Below are 23,207 nucleotides of genomic sequence, written 5' to 3'. Positions count from 1 at the left end.
TCAACAACTTCCTGGATGAAAAACCCCATCATGAGAGGGAATCGGCTTTAGTTACAAACGGAGTGTCTGAGACACAAGGAGCAGTGACACAGCAGATAATGTAGCGGCCAGGACAGCCCCATTGTTCTCTCACCATAGATAATGTAGTGGCCAGGACAGCCCCATTGTTCTCTCACCATAGATAATGTAGCGGCCAGGACAGCCCCATTGTTCTCTCACCATAGATAATGTAGCGGCCAGGACAGCCCCATTGTTCTCTCACCATAGATAATGTAGCGGCCAGGACAGCCCCATTGTTCTCTCACCATAGATAATGTAGCGGCCAGGATCGCCCCATTGTTCTCTCACCATAGATAATGTAGCGGCCAGGATAGCCCCATTGTTCTCTCACCATAGATAATGTAGCGGCCAGGACAGCCCCATTGTTCTCTCACCATAGATAATGTAGCGGCCAGGACAGCCCCATTGTTCTCTCACCATAGATAATGTAGCGGCCAGGACAGCCCCATTGTTCTCTCACCATAGATAATGTAGTGGCCAGGATAGCCCCATTGTTCTCTCACCATAGATAATGTAGCAGCCAGGACAGCCCCATTGTTCTCTCACCATAGATAATGTAGTGGCCAGGATAGCCCCATTGTTCTCTCACCATAGATAATGTAGCGGCCAGGACAGCCCCATTGTTCTCTCACCATAGATAATGTAGCGGCCAGGATAGCCCCATTGTTCTCTCACCATAGATAATGTAGCGGCCAGGACAGCCCCATTGTTCTCTCACCATAGATAATGTAGCGGCCAGGATAGCCCCATTGTTCTCTCACCATAGATAATGTAGCGGCCAGGACAGCCCCATTGTTCTCTCACGATAGATAATGTAGCAGCCAGGACAGCCCCATTGTTCTCTCACCATAGATAATGTAGCGGCCAGGACAGCCCCATTGTTCTCTCACCATAGATAATGTAGCGGCCAGGATAGCCCCATTGTTCTCTCACCATAGATAATGTAGCGGCCAGGACAGCCCCATTGTTCTCTCACCATAGATAATGTAGCGGCCAGGACAGCCCCATTGTTCTCTCACAATAGATAATGTAGCAGCCAGGACAGCCCCATTGTTCTCTCACCATAGATAATGTAGCGGCCAGGACAGCCCCATTGTTCTCTCACCATAGATAATGTAGCGGCCAGGATAGCCCCATTGTTCTCTCACCATAGATAATGTAGCGGCCAGGACAGCCCCATTGTTCTCTCACCATAGATAATGTAGCGGCCAGGACAGCCCCATTGTTCTCTCACCATAGATAATGTAGCGGCCAGGACAGCCCCATTGTTCTCTCACCATAGATAATGTAGAAGCCAGGACAGCCCCATTGTTCTCTCACCATAGATAATGTAGCGGCCAGGATAGCCCCATTGTTCTCTCACCATAGATAATGTAGCGGCCAGGACAGCCCCATTGTTCTCTCACCATAGATAATGTAGAGGCCAGGACAGCCCCATTGTTCTCTCACCATAGATAATGTAGCAGCCAGGACAGCCCCATTGTTCTCTCACCATAGATAATGTAGCAGCCAGGACAGCCCCATTGTTCTCTCACCATAGCAATTAACTCTAGATGCACTGAGCAGAGTGGGGTCAGCATACATACATCACACTGTGGCTTCTGCTCTGATAACACACAGATTTGATCCAGGATACAGGGAGTGACTGAAGACAAGACCGCTGTTATGTAGACCGGTATGTCCTCAGTTTGTTACAGTGGATCCACGATAGACATTATAAGTACTGTAAGCAATGAGCACCTTTCCCTGACCATCCTGCATTCACTATACACTGTAGAGATACTCTATACACACATTAAGCAGGAACCATGCTTTGGTACACATGCATTATTTATTCTATAGACCCGGGGTCACCAACCTTCTTTGAGTCGAGATCACTTTCTGAGTCAAAATGGAAGCCGAGATCTACCGTTACATTTTGTTGGGGACGTGACTTTAAAACGTAAGCCTATGTCACATTAACCTGTTAAAAACGGTGCTGTAGTAGTGAGGTTTGTGCAGTAGGCTATAGGCCCACAACATGATCTCTGTATATTGCCCTGCCAATCCATTGTTGTTCTTCTCAGACCATTTTTATTTCATATTTCAACATTTGAGGTAGGCTATATGATCACGCCGGTAATAGATCATTTGTTTTGTTACTTGTGAGGCACAGCTGAGTGAGCGTACGTTTATATGATTAGCTTTTTCTTATTTTACTGGGCTGATGGAGCCTGCATCTGATGGTCAGTCTCAGCGGAGGGAGAGAGCAGCAGACTGAGGGTCCGCCTCTCAACGTCCCTCCGCTCTCCCTTTCCTCCGCTGACACTGACCAAAAAGGGACACCGTCTTCCAGCTGATGGAGAATGTTGCCTTGGACCCCATTAGTTCTATGTAATGCACAGAGAAAGTGAAATATTCCTCGCTATTAAAAGAGACACAAGCCGCTAATAACAACAACGCAAGCCTACAGATACACTTTCCATTCATTGCAGCTGCAGTGCTGGTTGTTAGTAGGGAGAATGAACATTTCATGGATAATCAAAGTGTTGACAGTGCTGAGTAAAAACTTCAACATGAACTCAGTCTAACACAAAAGGTAGCTGTTTGCTGTATTCATTGACAGTCTCTCTCTCGTCATGGTTTTAAACGTTTAGAAATCTCACAGTCTCAACTTTGCTGTTGCTTTCTTTTACGCCTTCTATGTTACTGCAGACATCCGATCCGAGTGCACTTGATTTGCTCCAACCGGGCCCGCCAGAAAGGCAGAGTTTGTACCTCCAGACATATGAAATGGTTCAAAATGGGAACATGTTGTCTACCTGGCACGCAGGGCAGCTGAATCGGGTGCACCTGCCGCCAACAGCGTGAGACAAATGTACAAAATATTAACGGAAGGCTTTGTTGTTGTTGTTTTTTTACATAAATGGTGGGCGATCAACTAGGAATGCCTTGGAGATCAACCAGCCGGGGACCACTGCTGTAGACAAGGGAGTTCAACACTGCCACAATGACCCCCCTCACTTCACCTTGACCATTCCTTTTTATACACACAACACACAACTCTCCTCAGCTCCTAAGGCGGGCTGCCCTGTCGCTATGGGAGACACCATGGTGATGTGCAGTGTTTGACAAGGAGGCCTTATCCAGAGCAAACAGCCCTGGGCTCAAAGTCTCAGGTAGTTCTAAGGCTGATAAGCCCCAGACAAGGTCCTACCTCAACAGAGACGGAACTATTCCTTTACACCTAGTGTTGACACACTGATCTGTATCTCCACAGCAACAAGCTCCTTGTCAAGTTAACTCTGTCAAGCTGTGTGACCATCAACTGCACTGTCTGGTTCCCTTTACTTCTTATTCATAGCAAAACTGTATGCAGACTGAATTCATAGTTAAGTTTCAGGACAGAATTATTGTTTGGTATTTGAGGTGTTTTTTTGACTCCCTGGGGGATTTTTCACTTCAAGGTGTAGTTTGTCCGGCTTTCTTATGTCATTCATATTTGTTTTGTGGTAGAGGAAATTCATAAAATGTTATGCAGCCGTCTGTAGGTTTCTCAACAACATACAGTGCTTTCAGAAAGTATTCATACCCCTTGACACATTTTGTTGTGTTCCAGCCTGAATTCAAAATGGATTTAAATTGATCTACAGACTATACCCCATAATGAAAAAGTTTTGAGAAGATTTATTTTTTTGTATTGAAAATAAAATACAGAAATATATAATTTACATAAATTGTCAGACCCCTGAGTCAATACTTTGTAGAAGCGCCTTTGGCAGAAATTACAGCTGTGAATCTAAAAGCTTTCCACACCTGGATTGTACAACAGTTGTCCATTATTCTTTTCCAAAATGTTCAAGCTCTGTCAAATTGGTTGTTGATCATTTCCAGACAGCCATTTTCAGGTCTTGCCATAGATTTTCAAGGATATTTAAGTCAAAACTGTAACTTGGCCACTCAGGAACATTCACTGTCTTCTTGGTAAGCAACTCCAGTGTAGATTGGGCCTTGTGTTTTAGGTTATTGTCCTTCTGAAAGGGGAATTAATCTCCCAGTATCTGGTGAAAAGCAGACTAAACCAGGTTTTCCTCTAGGATTTTGCCTGTGTTTAGCTCCATTCCATTTCTTTTTATTCAGAAAAACTCCCCAGTCCTTAAAGATTACAAGCATACCCATAACATAATGCAGCCAACACTATAAAATATGTGTTGTGTTGGATTGCCCCAAAAATAATTACACTCTGACGTTATGGAATATTGTGTGTAATTGTCTATTTAATCATGTTAATTCAATTTAATTTATGCAACTTATTATGTGATTTGTTATGCAGGTTTTTACTCCTGCACTTATTTAGGCTTGCCATAACAAGGGGGTTGAATACTTATTGACTCGAGACATTTCAGCTTTAGTTTTTTATAAATATATATTACATTTTCTACAACCAAAATTCCACGTTGACGTCATGGGGTATTGTTTTTAGATCAATAACAAACCATCTCAATTGAATCCATTTTAAATGCAGGCTGTAACACAAGGACATTTGGGGAAAATGAAAGGTGTGTGAATACTGTCTGAAGGCTCTGTAACAAGTGATGTTTTGAGCACTATATACTACCCTGTATCACCACCAAAACTGTCCTCTAGCAGGGAAGAGATTGCTTGAAAGATTCGTAATTTACAGGCAATACACCAGTGAAATGAGAACATGCGAGGAGAAGTGTCTGTTATGGTTTGGTAAGTTCCTCGCCACACCATGTGTTGTAGAGGTCAGATCTTGCTCTCGTTAGATCCCACAACCACATAAAAGCTTTAGTACCCACCTACATATGAGTCATTCCAGCATTGTGTCAACTTTAGACAAAGGGAGATGATTGTGGAATACAGGAAAATGGGGGCGTACTCAGTCCTCTTTCTCATCGAAGGGGGTGTAGTAGAGCAGGTTGAGAGCTTCAAGTTCCTTGGTGTCCACATCACCAATAAACTAACATGGTCCAAGCACACCAAGACAGTCGTGAAGAGGGCACGACAAAACCTATTCCCCCTCAGGAGACTGAAAAATATTTGGCATGGGTCCTCAGATCCTCAAAATGTTCTACAGCTGCACCATCGAGAGCATCCTGACTGGTTGCATCACTGCCTGGTATGGCAACTGCTCGGCCTCCAACCGCAAGGCACTACAGACGGTAGTGCGTACGGCCAGTACATCACTAAGGCCAAGCTTCCTGCCATCCAGGACCTCTATACCAGGCGTTGTCAGAGGAAGGCCTAGTCATAGACTGCTCTCTCTGCTACCGCACGGCAAGTGATACCAGAGCGCCAAGTCTAGGTCCAAGAGGCTTCTAAACAGCTTCTACCCCCAAGCCATAAGACTCCTGAACATCATGTCAAATGGCTACCCAGACTATTTGCATTGCCCCCCCCCCCCACTACTTTCTGTTATTATATATGCATCGTCACTTTAATAACTACTTACATGTACATATTACCTCAATTACCTCGACTAACCGGTGCCCCCGCACATTGACTCTGTACCTGTATATAGTCTCGCTATTGTTATTTTACTGCTGCTCTTTAATTACTTGTTACTTTTATTTCTTATTCATATTTTTTGGGAAACTGCATTGTTGGTTAGGGGCTCGTAAGTAAGCATTTCACTCTATGGTCTACACCTGTTGTATTCGGCGCATGTGACTAATCCGATTTGATTGCAGTATGCTGATAACTGTTAGATCAAATCTACAAGACAGATAATAATGTACAAGACATATTACTTTGAGGCTCAGAGAGGATGTGTCTCTTTGAAAAAGATCCTATGTGTGTTGTGCACTATATAGAAGTAGTTCAGAAGTAGTGTACTGTGTAGGGAATAGGGTGCCATTTTAGACACAGACCTGTGATTTTTTTCCAGGCTTGGTGTATTTTCTGCACCATACAGTTTGTTGTTCTCGCGAGCTGTGCTTTTTGATCATTTGTGTCTGTCCCCAACAAATACACAAACATTTGCTGAAAAGGAAGATAAGGATTTTCTCTCCTCAAGGCTTTGTCGGTTTAATATTTAATCCCACTTGATTTGTCCCTAATCCAGACAGATTAAACGTATTACAGATATCCTCCAGAAAGACAGTGGTATGACAGGAAATCTTCACAGGCATTAAATAAACAGGTGTTTATCTATTCTTCAACATGCACACATACACACACACCTCCTCCACTCACTTTCACTCTACTCTCCCTCATCCAAAGAAGTTCCCTCGAGTTACAAACTTCCCTCAAACTTCCCCAAACTCACTTATAAACTCAGCCTAATTGCTCATCAACGCAGAGTTGTTCATTATGGTCTTACGAAAGATAACCCCACACCCGCATATGTATGGTCCACTCCCCCAAACAAAATACTTCTTTGCCGTTTTCATTTGGTGGTCACGGTCTTATTAACTAGGATGCATCCCAAATGTCACCCTATTCCCTACACAGTGCACTACTTTTGACCAGAGCCCTATGGCTCTAGTTGTGCCCTGTGTAGGGAATAGGTTGCCGTTTGGGACACAGGGTTACTCATTTATTTCTCTGTATGCTTGGCTGCGGCTCTATTCTCCAGCGGCCTTCATTCCAAATGAGACCATTAGGTTTAATTTGCGACGTGATTCTCCTCTCTACCTTCTAATAACTTAGCCCCTCTTGTCTAATTCATCTCCTAATGCACCTTGTTCAGTCAAGGGTGGAGCTGTGGAGCTAGAGACACCGCTAACAAACTTGTTGCTATGCGTGGAAGCTATGTCCGTTTGTGATACATGTTTATTTTAGCCAAAGAACGATACCGTACTGCTTGCTCCCGCAGTGTTCTTACAGTATTACAATGCACTGGTACGATAGAAGCAGTTTGAACATTTTCGACCACCTCTGTTGTGGTGACCAGGCAGCTTTCAGAAGCATAGCAAGTTTCACTGCAAATGTACGATATCTCGTCTCGTGTCATCTTGCCTCGTCTCGTCTTATCTCATGGCGTCTTATCTTACCTCTTCTCGTCTTATCCCGTGTCTCACTTATCCCTCTGAATGTCTGTGTTTCCCTGCAGAATGCAGGGTCGCTGTTCAAGATCAGAGTGGTGGGGGGGTCTGCCTCCTACAGCTACCTGTCCCCACAAGATGGACGCCCTCTCTTCCACCCTGCCGTGGACAGGTAAGACCACCAGCACCTGCATTATCCATCTCTCTCTCGCTCTTTCTGTCTCACTCTCGTACTCACACTCTCTTTCTCTCTTTCTCTCACACTCTTTCTCTCTCAGACACTGTATCTCTCTCTCTCTCTGTATCTCTCTCTCACTCTGTATCTCTCTCTCACACTCTGTATCTCTCTCTCTCTCTCTCTCTCTCACACACTCTGTATCTCTCTCTCTCTCTCTCTCTCTCTCTCTCTCTCTCTCTGTCAGTCAGTCAATCTAAAATACCTGAACTAAGGTACTGTTCGTACATAAAGCCCACTAAAATACCTGTCATTGAGTAGCTTTTCCAGTCTACTGAACTGCCACTGTCAGACATAAAATGGTAAATCATGGTGTCTCTGAACACTTGCCTATTCTGTGCAAACAAAGCCTTTGAGAAGCCAAAGACACTGTTTACTGTAAAAAAAAAAGTAGAGGAATCAAGTCGCAGTGAAGATAAGACAAAAGCCTTTATTCTCCCTCCTGTAGAGCGGGTTCAGCTGTCGTAGGAGCCACAGGGAGCTCCATCTAAAGCTGTGCTGTTGTTGTGATGTCACGGTATAGTGCAGTAGTTCTATTGAGGAGGTGGGACATGGGGTCAGACGCTCGGTAAAAGTAAACTTGTCTCAGGGTGGGTGAGTTTGGGGAAGAGGGCTTGTCTGAATGTCTCTCATCAGCGTTTTCAAGAGAAGATGTGTCATGGAATGTTAAACCGCATATCCGTTTATATGCAGAGATACATAGATTGATCAGAAAACCGTCTCGATCTGGATCATCTCTGAGTTGTCCCTTCAGTATACTGAATTGACCAGAATGAACAAGTGGTATCTGTTACGGTTTTCTTCTGGTGAAAGAAAGAGAGGAGGACCAAAATGCAGCGTGGTTATCTTTATACGTCTTTAATGAAAGATGAACAATATACAAAAACCGTGAAAAACTGAAACAGCCCTATCTGGTGCAACAAACACAGAGACAGGAACAATCACCCACAAAATACCCAAAGAATATGGCTGCCTAAATATGTTTCCCAATCAGAGACAACGATAAACACCTGCCTCTGATTGAGAACCACTCTAGGCAACCATAGACTTACCTAGAATACTACACTGAACACAACCCCATCAATCTACAAAACCCCTCAACAAGACAAACACATAATCACCCATGTCACACCTTGGCTTAACCAAAATAATAAAGAAAACACAGAATACTAAGGCCAGGGCGTGACTGTATCCTATCTGACTATCCATTATCCTTTGCTCTGGCAATTCATCTCACTCAAGATCATGGCCATTCAGTTCCCAAGGTCCTTGAATTACGATGCGGTTATAAACGAAAACATGGTACCATTGCTATTTCAATTGTGTTCTTCCCTAAAGTTAGAGAGGAGCCGCCCTGTCTGGCCTTTATATTTAAAAACGTGTATTTTCATCATAACACAGTATTACTGTATTCCTCTTACAATGAAATTGCACCAAGTCATTTTTCATAAACGAGCAGGCAAGGAGACTTGGGGTATTGACCTCTATACAGCGTTGGCTTTACAAACATGTCATATGGAAGTTATTTCATCAAATGTTCCCTGGCCAATGTCGAACATGATGTTCCTCAGAAACAGTACATAGCCTGAGGCAACAATTTCAGGTATGAACAAGATTCGATTAAAGAGTAGGAGTCTTTAGGAAAGAACCACATTGGGGATTTGTATGGTCAGGTAGGTATTCTGCTAGAGGCAGAGGGGAAGGTGAGCCACAAACACAGACAGACAGGGAGACAGGAGACTTTCTCCTCAGATCAAGTATACAGACAGGAGGAGAGAGAGTGACAGAGGGAATAGCAGCTGACTGACAAGTAGCTGGTTGGCTGAGGACTGAGTAGGTGGACAGCTCTGTACAGCAGGGGGACATGGTATCATCATCAGACACTCTTCAAGGGTTCTGAGCTTGGCTCTCCCATGAATGAGTGATCCTCTGAAGGTCAGAGATGAGGCCCTTGGGAACTGGAAAAGGGCACTGGGAAAGGTCAAGGGCACTGAGAAAGGGCTCGACAGGCTTCCTACCACCCACCACCCTCTCTGGGAGTGTGTGCATGCATGTGTACGTCTCTCTCTCTCGCTCTTTCCCCTGGTGCTAATTTCAACCGCTCCTTCAGGGTATTAGGAGGTCTGGTATTCTAAAATGAAGTGGTATTGATCGCCAGGGAAAGGAAAGGTGAAGAGGAGGGGGAGGTTTGAGAAGTAGGACTGTTCTCAAGGGAATTAGAATGGCGTGTGACGGACAGAGGATGAGACACAGGCATGGCTTTTGAAGGAGCATGTGTGTGTGTGTGTGTGACAAGTATACATGTGGATGAAAGAGCCATTGGAACCCCAATAGTGCTTTGAATCAGAGTGCATTGTTGGTCTGAGTGTATTGAGGCTGAATGGGGTGCTTCTACACCTGCATTGCTTGCTGTTTGGAGTTTTAGGCTGGGTTTCTGTACAGCACTTTGAGATATCAGCTGATGTAAGAAGGGCTATATAAATACAGTTGATTTTGAATTCCAAGTCAGAGCACATGTGACAAAGATCCAATGTAAAGAATGTTGACACCAGTGCCTCTTGACACGGTCATCCTGTATTGAAGATACAGTCAGGGGGGGATGAGGTTATCTTCCTTGATTTCCTTTTGTAGGATTAGCATTTTTATCCAGTCAAAAGAATAACAGTGACATCATACTCTCTCTCTCTCCTCATCTCTGTAACTCTTTTTTTAATCTATTCCATGACAGAGAGACAAAAAACAATCCTATAAGCAGCTCTGCTATAGTGCCTAAGTGCCTGCTCTTTGCCCCCAGTTAGTAAAGTCATAAGCAGGCATTTAAAACGTTAGGTTCAGACCGTGGCAGACTTTTCAGCTCTGAATTACACAGTCAGACTCATTTTGACAAGCAGCCTCTCTTCCTTAATTGCAATTGTTTCTGCGTGGATTTGAAGGCGGGTTGGAATAATGCGTGAACGTGAAAGGAATTAATGGGGCCGTGGTCGTCTGTGAAGGGAAGCTGGCTGTTCATTCTGAGGTGATATTGATGAACACAATACACATGCATCCAGACATGATTGCATGCACACACACACACACACACACACACACACACACACACACACACACACACACACACACACACACACACACACACACACACACACACACACACACAAACAACACATCCTTTACAGATTCAGCTATTTATAGTTAAGTTAAGAGTTCAAGTTAAGGAAAGGCTTAAAAAACTATTTTTACACGCAACCCTCAGCGCCAGAGCTCAACTTTTACACCCGTCCACCATCCCTGTCCACAATGCCCTATAGCAAGCCAAAAGCCTACTTAAAAGTAGTAGCACTCACCGTTCCCCCTAGTGGCCGGTTTTTGAAGGCTATTCTATTCACGTTCTTGGGACCTGGATGGATGTCTCTCCTTTGACTTCAAACTAAAGCGATCTCCCTGGTCCATGAACACACGCACACACAGAGAGAGAGAGAGAGAGAGAGAGAGAGAGAGAGAGAGAGCGAAGTCAGACGACATCCACTATTGAAGCAGTGTCCTTTATGTCCCAGTGTCCTGCTGGTAGAGGAAGTGTTAGATCTATCACAGTGTGTATTCATCACTCATCACTGTCTGTCTGGGACTGTGACCTTCGGTTGATTCCAAGGCAGACAGCAGCACACACCGTCACACAACCGAGGACTAACTTACCTTTACAACGTACACTTTCAAGGACACAAACAAACACACGCTCAGACACCAAATGAATCCTCTCACAACTGTTTTTCTGACAGCAGTACTTCAGACACTAAGTTGATTCCCCGGATGGATTTCTCCGTCTGTGCTTCTACCTCAGAACTCCCTGTTTCCTGGAGAGGGATTGTTGAAGAGAGAGACGTTGAAGGTTGCCTTCTATAGCAACCCTTTGTGTCAGTGAGACCAAAAGGGAGACGAATGATCCTTGTCACACGACAGTATCGTGTCTATTGTGGCAGCTGCTCGGCAGCAGTTGAAAGCCACAAAGAAAAGTTAAAAAGCACTCCGTTTACAGTTCCAACAGAGAGCAGTCTCTTTCATTAAATCTATTTATTTTCAGTCACTTTCATTTCGTGCTGTTTTAGTAATCAACACTGTGATCAAGATGATTTGATTTTGCTCTTGGCGTCATTACCTTATGGAAGCCTGACACCTAGTGGTGCATGTCAGAACTTCCCACTGTGCCCACGAACCGGTGCCCATTGTATTTCACTCTGTCAGCACTTCTTATCATCAATCAGACTCACTTACAAAGACTACCTGTACGTTTGAGTCAGGAATGTTTTACCATGATGGAAGTCTCAGGTAAACAATGGCTTGACTTAGAATACGGATGTTTGTTTGCATCCACACCACCACACATACACCGTAACTAACAGGGAAAGGTTAGCAGGGACGTGATGGCATCTCAAAACAATATCTGACACTTTAGGATTCCGAAGGCTTGACGACTGTGCTTACAAACTGATACAAGAGTATCATGCTGCAGAATACTGATGTGTATTACAGTGTCAGTTACAGATGGACTTCAATAAATGCAGTTTAATACCACATATAATACAACTCCCATCGTAATGGCATTTTAAAACAGTAGTGAGACTCAAACCTTTGTCTAATTGGAAAAAAATGACTGTATGGGATACCTAAGGCTCACTCTTTATCCCAGTGGTAGTCTGGTAGACATTGTACCCAGTGGTAGTCAGGTAGATATTGAATCCAGTGGTAGTCAGGTAGACATTCTATCCAGTGGTAGTCTGGTAGACATTGTATCCAGTGGTAGTCAGGTAGACATTGTATCCAGTGGTAGTCAGGTAGACATTGTATCCAGTGGTAGTCAGGTAGACATTGTATCCAGTAGTAGACAGGTAGACATTGTATCCAGTAGTAGTCAGGTAGACATTGTATCCAGTAGTAGTCAGGTAGACATTGTATCCAGTGGTAGTCAGGTAGACATTGTATCCAGTGGTAGTCAGGTAGACATTGTATCCAGTGGTAGTCAGGTAGACATTGTATCCAGTGGTAGTCAGGTAGACATTGTATCCAGTGGTAGTCAGGTAGACATTGTATCCAGTAGTAGACAGGTAGACATTGTATCCAGTAGTAGTCAGGTAGACATTGTATCCAGTAGTAGTCAGGTAGACATTGTATCCAGTAGTAGTCAGGTAGACATTGTATCCAGTAGTAGTCAGGTAGACATTGTATCCAGTGGTAGTCAGGTAGACATTGTATCCAGTAGTAGTCAGGTAGACATTGAATCCAGTGGTAGTCAGGTAGACATTGTATCCAGTAGTAGTCAGGTAGACATTGTATCCAGTGGTAGTCAGGTAGACATTGTATCCAGTGGTAGTCAGGTAGACATTGTATCCAGTGGTAGTCAGGTAGACATTGTATCCAGTGGTATTCAGGTAGACATTGTATCCAGTGGTAGTCAGGTAGACATTGTATCCAGTGGTAGTCAGGTAGACATTGTATCCAGTGGTAGTCAGGTAGACATTGTATCCAGTGGTAGTCAGGTAGACATTGTATCCAGTAGTAGTCAGGTAGACATTGTATCCAGTGGTATTCAGGTAGACATTGTACCCAGAAGATAGTGTGTATTCATTATGTATCATTTTTTCCAGAGCGCTGAAGTTATGTGGCCCGGGAGGACCTCCCCACGTGAAGCTGGTGATTGAGTGGGAACACAAGATCAAAGAATGGTGAGCACTGGACACACACACACACACATTCATTATTTATTGTATAGAAGGATTCACTATGTCTTTATCTTTCTCCCTCTCACAAACACACACACTCATACCCCCACCTTTCTTTGTCTGTACGTGTGTGTGTGTGTGTGTGTCAGTCTGTTTGGTAACATCCAGGAGGAGGTGGTGAAGGACTCGGAGAGTGTGAGAATCCAGCAGCAGCTGCACCTGCAGCAGCACAGCTGTACCCTGGACGAGTGCTTTCAGCTCTACACCAAAGAGGAACAGGTAACATGGACTATACAATACCGTCCAATGCAACTGGTCTGCCCCTGGGGTACTGAACATTAAAGATGCACTATGCAGAATCGTACCTCCTTTCAATGAGGATGACAGCGCTATAACACACATTTCTATGTGAATTGGGTCGAGTCGACCAAAAAGTTACAGTACATATTGCATATTGCATATTTTTCTCTCTCTCCTTTCTCCCTCTCTCTCTCTCTTTTTTGTCTCTCTTTTTTTTTTTCTCCTTTCTCCCTCTCTCTCTCTTTTTTCTCTCTCTCTCCTTTTTCTCTCTCTCTCTCTCCTTTTCTCTCTCTCTCTCTCTCTCTCTCTCCTTTTTTCTTTCTTTCTTTTTTTCTCTCTCTCTCTCTCTCTCTCTCTCTCCTTTTTTCTTTCTCTCCTTTCTCCCTCTCTCTCTCTTTTTTCTCTCTCTCTCCTTTCTCCCTCTCTCTCTTTTTTCTCTCTCTCTCCCTTTTTTCTCTCTCTCTCCTTTTCTCTCTCTCTCTCTCCTTTTTTCTTTCTTTCTTTTTCTCTCTCTCTCTCTCTCTCTCTCTCTCTCTCTCTCTCTCTCTCTCTCTCTCTCTCTCTCTCTCTCTCTCTCTCATATTTCTACTCCCTGTGTATTTTTATATGGCTTTGGACAAACAGAATGTATGGTGAATATAGCTTTACCTGAGACTTCCCAACTGACCGTGCATTTTATCTCTCCAGCTGGCCCCAGACGACGCATGGAAGTGTCCCCACTGTAAGCAGCTACAGCAGGGCATGGTGAAGATGTCCCTGTGGACCCTCCCCGACATCCTCATCCTCCACCTCAAACGCTTCCGACAGGTAACTGGAGCGGATCACATGTAGCTGATTGCCATTCTTCCCTTGCCTGTCTGTTCTTCCTCAAAGGACCACAATGGAAATAAGCCATTTATTGTGTTAACCTTTGAACGTTGATTAAATGGCAGTACTGGTCTTTTGAAAAATTCAATGAATCAGGTGGGCGAGCGGCGCAACAAGCTGTCCACCCAGGTGCGCTTCCCCCTGGCCGGGTTGGACATGGCCCCCCACGTGGTGAAGAGGTCCCAGAGCATGAGGAACCTGGGGGACCTGGGACCCTGGCCCCCCACATGGAAACAGCCTGAAGGCAGCAGTCATCATATTAGTCACCCAGACATGGCCCTGCCTCCTGACTTCCTCTATGACCTCTATGCAGTGTGTAACCACCATGGTGGAATGCACGGCGGACATTACACAGGTACTGGTTGGCCATTGATATACCATTGGTATAGGAGACGTGATGTTGATGAGAGAGGTACACTGACTGGCTGTTGATCGAGAAGTGAGGAGAGAATATTGTTAGTGAGAGAGATGCCTACTGCCAAATAACGATGATTCATAGAACATGCATAACAGTACAGGGCCCTCCTCTATAGTGGTCGCATCAACTTACATTACTATACCCAGGACATAAGGATTGTGGTGCAGCCTGTCTCTACAGTCCTGTGTGCGTTTTGCAGCGTACTGCAGGAACTCAGTGGACGGCCAGTGGTACAGCTATGACGACAGCAGTGTGGACCTGGTGCCTGAGGAGGAGGTGTGTACCAGGGGGGCCTACATACTGTTCTACCAGAGGCGTAACGTCATCCCCCCCTGGTCCGCCAGCAGCTCAATCAGAGGTGGGTAGTGTAACACACACACACACACACAGGCATGGACACACACACACACATCACAGGAGAGAGTTCACTCAGGGTTCAATTCCATTACAGCTGTACTCTGTACAGAAATACAACAAGACCATTCTTAGATACAACAAGACCATTCAGCCTTTATCCACTAAAGGTTAACTCATAACTGCAGGGTTCACTCATGTCTGCAATGTATGGTGTTCCAAGCATCATGCTCAACTACCTGAACCAGCAAAACCACAATGTGATATTTCAATTGCTGAATGCTATATAGTATATAGGAATTATCTGTGTAGTTGTTCTGTGTTTTCTGTATTGACTGGAATGGAACTGACAGGTGTCTTTCTGGTCCAGTGCCCATAGTCACAGAGACGTCTCTCTCCCCTCTGTAGGCTCCACTAGTTCCTCCATGTCGGACCACTGGCTGGTCCGTCTGAATGGGGACAGTAAGAGGGGTAGTCTGGTGTCCCGCTCCTCCACCACCTGCCCCTCCTCTGTCCCCGACTCCCCAGAGTCCCCCGTCTTCCTTGACGACCCGCCCAGAGAGGAGGAAGGTGAGGGGCCTGGGAAACATGAGATGCATGGTAAACCAAAGAAAGGTAAAAAAACAACATAGGTCTTCATTCCATTGGTGGTGGAAGGGTGATGGGTGGTGGTGGTGAGTTTTCCCATTACTACAGTAGGGGAGAGTGGAGTAATGTGACTCCGTCAAGGGAAATATAGTATTCTTTCTAACAAAGATATTTACCTACACTGAGTATACTAAACATTAGGAACAGCTTCCTCATCTTGAGTTCCCCCCTTTTGCCCTCACAACGGCCTCAGTTCATCAGGGCATGGACTCTACAAGGTGTCGAAAGCCCTTCCACAGGAACACTGGCCCATGTTGACTCCAGTGCTTCCCACAGTTACGTCAAGTTGGCTGGATGTACTTTGGGTGGTGGACCATTCTTGACACACACAGGAAACTGTTGAGGCCCTGTTGAGGCCCAGCGATAATGCCTTTCATTACACCTGGGAAGAAAACACATACATTTGCTCAACTTACCCCAAGGCAAACATTTTGACTATATTAGCCCACACAGCAACAAGGATGCACTTTCCTGCTAGGTTTAGGACCTCATATTGAAGCTTATAGAGACCCAAACTGATGTATAGAACAATCTTAAAATTATCTACTTTGGTTTAGACACAAGCATCATAAAAATACACAATACATTAATTTGACTTTGTGAAAATCCATTTTTTGGACCTAACTTGCTTACCACTTTTTCCATGTGGTTTCTTCCTTTTCCTAAATATTTGGTCAAATGATTATTGTGTATGGTTTCCTAGAAACAAGGGTGGCTCAACTTACCCCTTTGGCTCAACTTACCCCACTCTCCCCTATTTAAATAACATTGAGCATCAGCTACATCTAATCAATGGTTATTATTATTCCATGTTGCTGAAAATACGCCACACGTGAGCATAGATTGCATCACCTCTTTAATGTTTAGCTGAACACATTCTACTCTAACTGTGGATGTGCATTTACATCATCTCTTCCTATACATACACAGTCCATGCCTAAATACAGTTGAAGTCAGAAGTTTACATACACTTAGGTTGGAGTCATTAAAACTTGTTTTTCAACCACTCTACAAATTTCTTGTTAACAAACTATAGTTTTGGCAAGTGGGTTAGGACATCTACTTTGTGCATGACACAAGTAATTTTTCCAACAATTGTTTACAGGCAGATTATTTCACTTATAATTCACTGTATCACAATTCCAGTGGGTCAAAAGTTTACATTCACTAAGTTGACTGTGCCTTTAAACAGCTTGTGAAATTCCAGAAAATGATGTCATGGCTTTAGAAGCTTCTGATAGGCTAATTGACATAATTTGAGTCAATTGGAGGTGTACCTGTGGATGAATGTCAAGGCCTGCCTTCGAACTCAGTGCCTCTTTGCTGACATCATGGGAAAATCAAAAGAAATCAGCCAAGACCTCAGAAAAACAATTGTAGACGTCCACAAGTCTGGTTCATCCTTGGGAGCAATTTCCATATGCCTGAAGGTACCACGTTCATCTGTACAAACAATCGTACTCAAGTATAAACACCACGGGATCACGCAGCCGTCATACCGATCAGGAAGGAGATGCGTTCTGTCTCCTAGAGATGAATGTACTTTGGTGCGACAAGTGAGAATCAATCCCGAACAACAGCAAAGGACCTTGTGAAGATGCTGGAGGAAACAGGTACAAAAGTATCTATATCCACAGTAAAACAAACTGTATCAACATAACCTGAAAGGCTGCTCAGCAAGGAAGAAGCCACTGCTCCAAAACCGCCATAGAAAAGCCAGACTACGGTTTGCAACTGCACATGGGGACAAAGATTGTACTTTTTGGAGAAATGTCCTCTGGTCTGATGAAACAAAAATAGAACTGTTTGGCCATAATGGCCATTGTTATTTTTTGAGGAAAAAGGGGGAGGCTTGCAAGCCAAAGAACACCATCCCAACCGTGAAGCACGGGGGTGGCAGCATCATGTTTGTGGGGGTGCTTTGCTGTAGGAGAGACTGGTGCCCTTCACAAAATAGATGGCATCATGAAGAGGGAAATGTTGTGGATATATTAAAGCATCTCAAGACATCAGTCTTTAAGTTAAAGCTTGGTCGCAAATGGGTCTTCCAAATGGACAATGATTGAGGTCAAGCATACTTTGACCCCAAGCATACTTCCAAAGTTGTGGCAAAATGGCTTAAGGACAACAAAGTCAGGGTATTAGAGTGGCCATCACAAAGCCCTGACCTCAAACCTATAGAACATTTGTGGGCAGAACAGAAAAGGCATGTGTGTGAGCAAGGAGGCCTACAAACCTGCCTCAGTTACACAAGCTCTGTCGGGCGAGATGGGGCAAAATACACCCAACTTATTGTGGGAAGCTTGTGGAAGGCTACTCGAAACGTTTGACCCAGGTTAAAAAATGTAAAGGCAATGCTACCAAATACTAATTGAGTGTATGTAAACTTCTCATCCACTGGGAATGTGATGAAAGAAATAAAACCTGAAATAAATCATTCTCTACTATTATTCTGACATTTCACATTCTTAATGTCACGATCCTTATAACGATTGGACCAAGGCGCAGTGTGCGTAGAGTTCCACATATTTTAATAAATCGAAACTCACCAAACAAAACAATAAAGCACAAACGTAACGTGAAGCTAACATTGCTACTATGCAACTATACATAGTCAAGATCCCACAAAGCACAATGAGGAAATGGCTTCCTAAATATGATCCCCGATCAGAGACAACGAATAAACAGCTGTCTCTGATTGGGAACCATACCAGGCCAACATAAATCATTAATCACCTAGATGACCCACACTAGTCACTGTCACGCCCCAACCAACATAGAGAATAAACAGCTCTCTATGGTCAGGGCGTGACAGTACCCCACCCCCCACAAAGGTGCGGACTCCAACCGCAAAACCTGACTCAATAGGGGAGGATGACACAGGGCGGCTCCGGTGCGGGGCGAAGTACCCACTCCGCTCGCAGATACGTCATCCTCCATGGCGACTCTGGTGCGGGGATCGTCGCCGGAAGCTCCGGACCATGGGTCGTCGCTGGAGGCACCGGACTGTGGACCGTTGCCAGAGGCTCCGGACCATGGCGTCGCTGGAGGAACCGGACCGTGGTTCATCGCATGAGGCTCTGGACTGAGAACCCCTGCTGAAGGCTCTGGACTGCCGACCGTCGCTGAAGGTTCTGGATTGCCGACTCACTGGAGGCTCTGGACCGCCGACCGTCGCTGGAGGTTCTGGATTGCCGACTCACTGGAGGCTCTGGACCGCAGACTGTCGCTGGAGGCTCCAGACCGCAGACCCTCGCTAGAGGCTCCGGATCGCAGACCGTCGCTTGAGGTTCTGGATTGCCGACTCACTGGAGGCTCTGGACCGCCGATCGTCGCTGGAGGTTCTGGATTGCCGACTCACTGGAGGCTCTGGACCGTCGCTGGAGGTTCTGGATTGCCGCCTCACTGGAGGCTCTGGACCGCCGACCGTAGCTGGAGGTTCTGGATTGCTGACTCACTGGAGGCTCTGGACCGCCGACCGTCGCTGGAGGCTCTGGACCGCAGACCGTCGCTGGAGGCTCCAGACCGCAGACCCTCGCTAGAGGCTCCGGATCGCAGACCGTCGCTGGAGGCTCCGGACCGCAGACCGTCTCAGGAGGTTCCAGACCGCAGACAGTCTAAGGAGGTTCCGGACCGCAGACCGTCTCAGGAGGTTTTGGACCGCAGACCGTCTCAGGTGGATCCGAACCGTAGACCGTCTCAGGAGGTTATGGACCGCAGACCGTCTCAGGAGGGATTTTGTCCCACTCCTCTTAAGGTCTGGAGACTGGCTAGACCACTCCAGGACCTTAATGTGCTTCTTCTTGAGCCACTCCTTTGTTGCCTTGGCCGTGTATTTTGGGTCATTGTCATGCTGGAATACCCATCAATGACCCATTTTCAATGCCCTGGCTGAGGGAAGGAGGTTCTCACCCAATATTTGACGGTACATGACCCCGTCCATCGTCCCTTTGGTACGGTGAAGTTGTCCTGTCCCCTTAGCAGAAAAAAAACCACAAAGCATAATGTTTCCACCTCCATGTTTGCGGGTGGGGATGGTGTTCTAGGCAGCATTCCTCCTCCCCCAAACGCGGCGGGTTGAGTTGATGCCAAAGAGCTCCATTTTGGTCTCATCTGACAACAACACTTTCACCCAGTTGTCCTCTGAATCATTCAGATGTTCATTAGCAAATTTCAGACGGGCATGTATATGTGCTTTCTTGAGCAGGGAGACCTTGCGGGCGCTGCAGGATTTCAGTCCTTCATGGCGTAGTGTGTTACCAATTGTTTTCTTGGTGACTATGGTCCCAGCTGCCTTGAGATCATTAACAAGATCCTCCCATGTAGTTCTGGGCTGATTCCTCACCGTTCTAAGGATCATTGCAACTCCACGAGGTGAGATCTTGCATGGAGACCCAGGCCGAGGGAGATTGACAGTTCTTTTGTGTTTCTTCCATTTGCGAATAATCGCACCAACTGTTCTCACCATTACAGCCTTGTGTAGGTCTACAATCTTGTCCCTGACATCCTTGAAGAGCTCTTTGGTCTTGGCCATGGTGGAGAGTTTGGAATCTGATTCATTGATTGCTTCTGTGGATATGTGTATTTTATACAGGCAACAAACTAAGATTATGAGCACTCTCTTTAAGAGTGGGCTCCTATTCTCAGCTCGTTACCTGTATAAAAGACACCTGGGAGCCAGAAATCGTTTTGATTGAGATGGGGTCAAATACTTATTTCCCTCATTAAAATGCGAATCAATTTCTAACCTTTTTGACATGCGTTTTTCTGGATTTTTTTGTTGTTATTCTGTCTCTCACTGTTCAAATACACCTAACATTAAAATTATAAAATTATAGACTGATCATTTCTCGTTGTCAGTGGGCAAACATACAAAATCAGCACTGTAAACTTCCGACTTCAACTGTATAATGTTTCCGGGAGAAAAGCTAATAATCATCACTGTGCTTGTTATTTGCAATTTAATAAAAGGGGTTTGAAAATGAAAGTTGGTCTAGCTTTAAATGTCAGAGACACTATGGTAAAGTGATCTTTTCTCTCTCTCTCTCTCTTTCACCCCTAGGTGGTTTTGAGACCAGGCCGTTTGTACGGGGAATCCAGGGTCGTAGCGTCAGCATGAGGACCCCCACTAAGAACAAAGAGACACTGAACAAGGTCCTCCCCCTACGCTGGTCGTTCGGCTCCAAGGACCGCCAAAAAACTGCAGCCGAGGCCGCCCCTGCTCCCATCCCCACCCCTGCCCCTGTGGAACTGGTGGAGTACCTAGAGTCTGGAAGAAGACCTCGCTGCACCAAGGAGTCTATAGTCAATTTAATGACGGGCTCTGAGAGCCGGAAGGGTCCTGCCATCAGCTCTCCCAGTGTGGGAAGCAGCCTGAACTGCATGGGACAACCAGAGTCTCCGCAGATGCCAGAGGGCCAGAGAAGACCAGTCACAGATAAGACAGGGAGTCTGAGACGAAGTAGCAAAGGGTCCCATCAGCAGCAGAGAGACCAGGGGGACCAGAGAGACCAGAGGGACGAGGGTAGGATGGGCAGTAGTAGTAGTACTAACACTCTGACCAGGAGGAATACCAAGAAGAGTAAGGAGAAGGACCAGGGAAAGCCCCAAGAGGCCCGGTCTAGGAGGGGGTCTTGTGCAGGCATCCAGCCCAGCTCCAGCACCCACAGCCTCAAGGACAGAGACTGGGAAGGCACCCTGAGGAGAGGGGCCAAGGGCCTCCAGAGCCCACCACCACGGGACCATCTGGTACCACCCGAGGGAGAAAAGTCCAGGAAAGGTGAGAAGGTAGAGGAGGACTCCAAGAGCCATGAGGGGCTGCTGTCTTTCTTCAAGAGCAACTTCAAGAAGAAGGACAAGGAGTCGTCATCTTCTCGCAAGTCCGACTCTGGAAAAGTTGGCGACGTCAGCGGGTCCAGCACCTCTCGGCTGTCCCTGTCCAGTGGAGCCCCAGGAGGGGCCACGAAGATGGGGGAGGGGAAATCCAATGGAGCCCCCCGCAACGGGGGTGCCAATCGTCTCGGAGACGAGCTGCCCAACGGTAAAGCCAGACGCGCCGCTGCTGCCGATATCAAACGCTCTCAGAGCTCATCCAACATCCCCAGCAAGGAGGAGTCTAGCATGCGAAGGACCGCCTCTTTACACCGTAAAGGGCTGTCCCATGACGTGGCTCCGCCCCCTTGCAGCCTCTCAGCCGAAAAGCCCTCCTACGGTACCCTGCAGAAGACTCGCTATAGTACCAACTCACTGGGACGCAAGAGGGCGGTCCCCGAGTCCAGCTTTTAGCTGACACGCACACACCCCCTGACACACACACACCAGGGTCGTTTTCACTAGGCACCAAACAGAAGAAAATGGACTGAAACAGGGAGGGACTAGCTTAATTTGTCCAGTAAGAAATGTTTGTTTTTGTTTTCCATTGTAAAACGTTAACTAGATTTTGCTACGGTGACTTTGTGCACTAATCAATCTGACCCTGATCAAAGCAATGGATCTCAGCTGGAAGGATACACCTGTAGGTACACACAGAAGCACAGGCATGTGTTTATAACACAAGGTGGCTCCCTCCGGGGTTGTGGAGGGGTATAGCGTCAGTCACAGGGCCAATGAGAACATTTAGGAAAGGTGACACATGAAGTACGCCTGCTAACATAAACAAAATGTCATATCAGAATGAATATTTTCTTATTCCAGTTTTGTTTTTATTTATTTTTATTTGTAAAAATGATTGTGACTTAACAAGTGCCTCAGTAACTGATATGCAGATTTAAACCAATGTGTTTGTGGACACCTGGTCATCACCGGAAGCACATGTTGTATTCACACTCACATACACACACACACACACACATACACACACACAGGCATGCACACACACACATTATCTACACTCGTGTCTTAAAATCATAGTAAATGAATGGCATTCATCACTTTATCTTCCTCAGTCGGTTTGTCCAATAGTGGCACCTAAAGGAATGTTATGACAGTGTCATGACAATACCTTTTGTTGTTTTGTCTATACGCTCTAGATGATTTGGACCAAAACATTGATTCATTGGAAGTCTACATCAGAGCTTTAATAGGTGATTTCCTCCTAGATTGAACTATGAATGATTTAACTGGTTGTACGTGCTGCTTGCACTGCAAACTGGCTGCTATATAGATTCGCACATTGCAAGTGAAGGTTATGATATTGCACTTTCTACAATGCCAATGGTACCCAACTCTCCCTTTCATGCAGTAAGAAAGATTCGATCCTGACAATATAACTTGGCCTACGCAACACTTCCCCCTTTATTCTTAAGCTCGTGAAAATATGCAGTTTGACCACACGATCCATTATTATAAATTCAAGTACATTTTTTATGGAAATTTGACATTTTTAGTACTAAAGTCTGGTTTTATGATTCTGTTTTAAATGAATAAAAAATGACCTCAGATTGATCTATTCTTGCTACCGGTAGGTAATTGAACTTACTGATGCTGATACATTGACAGTCTGGTATGTAGGTCTATGTGGTACTGTATTAGAGAGGCAAGCGGTGTCGATGGATTGTATTACTATGCAGTTCTCAATGAAGGATTATGCACTGTAACAGTAAGGTCACTGTAACAGTAAGGTC

General features: G+C 45.4%; 1 protein-coding gene across 2 annotated transcripts in view; it reads left to right on the top strand.

The window, feature by feature from the left end:
- LOC135523917 (ubiquitin carboxyl-terminal hydrolase 43-like) overlaps positions 1-22,989 on the top strand; it is a 128,433-nt gene extending 105,444 nt beyond the window's left edge. Inside the window, exons 9-16 of one of the 2 annotated variants that reach the window (XM_064950947.1) lie at positions 7,118-7,221; positions 12,924-13,001; positions 13,148-13,277; positions 13,986-14,105; positions 14,262-14,520; positions 14,783-14,941; positions 15,346-15,507; positions 20,648-22,989. In XM_064950947.1, the coding sequence (XP_064807019.1) occupies positions 7,118-7,221; positions 12,924-13,001; positions 13,148-13,277; positions 13,986-14,105; positions 14,262-14,520; positions 14,783-14,941; positions 15,346-15,507; positions 20,648-21,870 (2,235 nt within the window). In that variant the 3' untranslated portion in view covers positions 21,871-22,989. Of the gene's footprint in view, positions 1-7,117; positions 7,222-12,923; positions 13,002-13,147; positions 13,278-13,985; positions 14,106-14,261; positions 14,521-14,782; positions 14,942-15,345; positions 15,553-20,647 lie in introns of both variants that reach the window. The other variant, XM_064950941.1, reaches the window with a different exon arrangement.
- The last annotated feature ends 218 nt before the right edge of the window (positions 22,990-23,207 follow it).

The sequence above is a fragment of the Oncorhynchus masou genome, chromosome 4, assembly GCF_036934945.1.
Source record: "Oncorhynchus masou masou isolate Uvic2021 chromosome 4, UVic_Omas_1.1, whole genome shotgun sequence".
In the NCBI taxonomy this organism is placed as follows: domain Eukaryota; kingdom Metazoa; phylum Chordata; class Actinopteri; order Salmoniformes; family Salmonidae; genus Oncorhynchus; species Oncorhynchus masou.
Note: the sequence above shows the minus strand (reverse complement) of the source record. Positions and strands in the feature narration are given on the sequence as shown.